Raw genomic sequence first — 2,502 nt, 5'->3', positions numbered from 1 at the left:
ACAAGACCCCAGACCCATGGCAGCACCAGGGGACGCTCAGAGCTGCAGGTTTTGGCATTTTTTTTTTATTAATAGTTTATTGCCAAGTTGGTTTCCATACAACACCCAGTGCTCTTCCCCACAGGTGCCCTACTCCATGACCATCACCCCCTTTCCCCTTCCCTTCCCTCTTCAGCCCTCAGTTTGATCTCAGCATTCAAAGGTCTCTCATGATTTGCCTCCCTCCCTCTCCCCAACTCCTCCCCGCCCTTCCCCTTCCCATGGTCCCCTGTTAGGTTTCTCCTGTTACACCTGTGAGTGACAGCTTATGGTATCTGTCCTTCTCTGCCTGACTTACTTCGCTTAGCCTGACTCCCTCTAGGAAATACCCTCCTTGACCTCAATCGCAGCAATTTCCTACTCAGCACTCTCCCAGGTGCAGCGGCATGTTTTCAGGCCACACAGGACAGGACTGGGGAGGCCGGCAGGAAACTCTGAGTCTCTACAGTGTCATCACCAAGGAGGCAGTAACTGTGACGACCGGCCAGGGCGGAGTGGCGCTCTGGTGGAGCCCGGGACACCTACACCCCAGGAGCAGCCTCGCGCTGCCGAGTCCCTTGCCCCCGCTCAGGCGGCCGGCGCAGCGAGCGGAGAAACTCTTCAGAAGGAGAGAAGCTCACCCACGGCTGCCAGAGTTTGTCATAGACAATGTCAGGCTCTCAAACAAGAATCACAGTCCGCCAACCAAAGAAAATGGGTGACAAGCAAACCCGAGATGACAGCGGTGGAGACCTGACACACACACTCTCAGGACAGCGGGCGCAGTGCCGTCAAGCTGAGACACGTGTGAGGAGGCAAGTAGACGGTCTAGACGGAAGGACAGGAAGGGCATTTATGGACCGGTAGACGGGTGTCGGGGTAGCACAGCAGGTGGAGGGCCAGAGAGCGGGAGGGAACAGTGCGGCGGCATCCCCAAGGGGCCAACGGAAGGGACGGCATGAGTGGTGAAGGTGCCCCAGAACACCGCAGACCAACAGACACCGGCGAATGCCGCTCTGGAAGATCCGCTTTAAAATAACGGCCACACGGAGGCTCCGGGCGGGGGCGCGGCGGAAGACAGAGCTGCAGGGAGACGGAGGAGAGCCTGAGTGGGCGAACGAGAGCTCAGCAGAGGCGGGAACTGGCCCACGTTCCCACTGACCACGTTATGACACGTATGATATTTACGGTTTCCTGTGGGCTCTACACTGTGAGTGGAGATGAAACGGCGCAGCACCAGAAGGGCGAGGGCGTGCGCTGTTGCTCTGGACGCGGCCCGAGCGCTGGGGCCTCGACTCGCTGCCTCTGGGGCAGCCGCTGAGAACCCCAAAACCACGTACAACTCGTAAGGAATGGAAGAGGGGAGCTAAGTCATTAAGATACCCAAAGCAGTCAGAAATGATTTAAAAAATTTTTAATGTGTATTTATTTTAGAGAGAGACAGAGACAGAGACAGAGTGTGAGTGGGGGAGGGGCAGAGGGAGAGGGAGACACAGAATCTGAAGCAGCTCCAGGCTCCGAGCTGTCAGCACAGAGCCCGACGTGGGGCTCGAACCTACAAACTGTGAGATCATGACCTGAGCCGAAGTTGGATGCTCAACCGACTGAGCCCCCCAGGGACCCCAGGAAATGGTTTTTAAAAGGAATAGAAAAACATTTGAGAGAAATAGAAAACATACACTCAGAGAGTAGACATAATCCCAATTATCAATAATGAAATTAAATGTAAAGTACTAAATAGTTCAATTTACCAATAAAGATTATTAGTCTGCATGAAAATCACGAAAAACTTGTGTGCTAATTCCAAGCACTAGATCCTAAATACAAGGGCACGAGAAGATGGGAAAAGCATACCAGCCAGTACGCAGGACAATGTGAAATTCTACGCAGCTGCAAACAAGAAAGATAAATCTTTGCTGATTCATGGGCACCGAGCGTTATATTAAGTTATGAAAAGCCGAGCGGGTGGAATACGATACAGTTTGCATTTTGAAGACGTCGCCCACGAATCCATCGTCCGCCTGTGTCTGCACGTAGAGAGAGCACAGTAGATAAAGGCAGTCTGCTTACTCATGGATTCCTCATCTGTGACTCCTGACCTGCTACATGTATGGGAATCCCAGGCACCACGTGTGGTGTGTGGACACGTGCAGAATGCCCCACGTGTAAGGTGCCGCCACACGTCCCCAGCTGACGTGGGACAAGGCACCTCACACACACACTCACACACACAACACTCACACGGACAGGATCCTTTCCAGCGTGTACTTAGCCTTTAGCCTTCGGGCTTCGGGCTGGTGATTCTGCTGGTTAACGGGGCCCCGGGCACAGGGCTGAGAGTCCGGGGCCCCGGGCACAGGGCTGAGACTCCGGGGTTCCGGGCACAGGGCTGAGAGTCCGGGGTTCCGGGCACAGGGCTGAGAGCCCGGGGTTCCGGGCACAGGGCTGAGAGTCCGGGGTTCCGGGCACAGGGCTGAGAGTCCG

General features: G+C 55.0%; 1 protein-coding gene across 1 annotated transcript in view; it reads right to left on the bottom strand.

Moving 5' to 3' along the window:
* TSPEAR (thrombospondin type laminin G domain and EAR repeats) overlaps positions 1-2,502 on the bottom strand; it is a 68,000-nt gene that overhangs the window by 55,302 nt on the left and 10,196 nt on the right. The window contains exons 3-4 of the mRNA XM_029940603.1: positions 2,260-2,435; positions 1,011-1,101 (exon numbers count right to left, since the gene is read on the bottom strand). Coding sequence (XP_029796463.1) covers positions 1,011-1,101; positions 2,260-2,435 — 267 coding nt within the window. The remainder of the gene's footprint in view (positions 1-1,010; positions 1,102-2,259; positions 2,436-2,502) is intronic.

This window comes from Suricata suricatta, chromosome 5 (assembly GCF_006229205.1).
Source record: "Suricata suricatta isolate VVHF042 chromosome 5, meerkat_22Aug2017_6uvM2_HiC, whole genome shotgun sequence".
Lineage (NCBI taxonomy): Eukaryota > Metazoa > Chordata > Mammalia > Carnivora > Herpestidae > Suricata > Suricata suricatta.
Note: the sequence above shows the minus strand (reverse complement) of the source record. Positions and strands in the feature narration are given on the sequence as shown.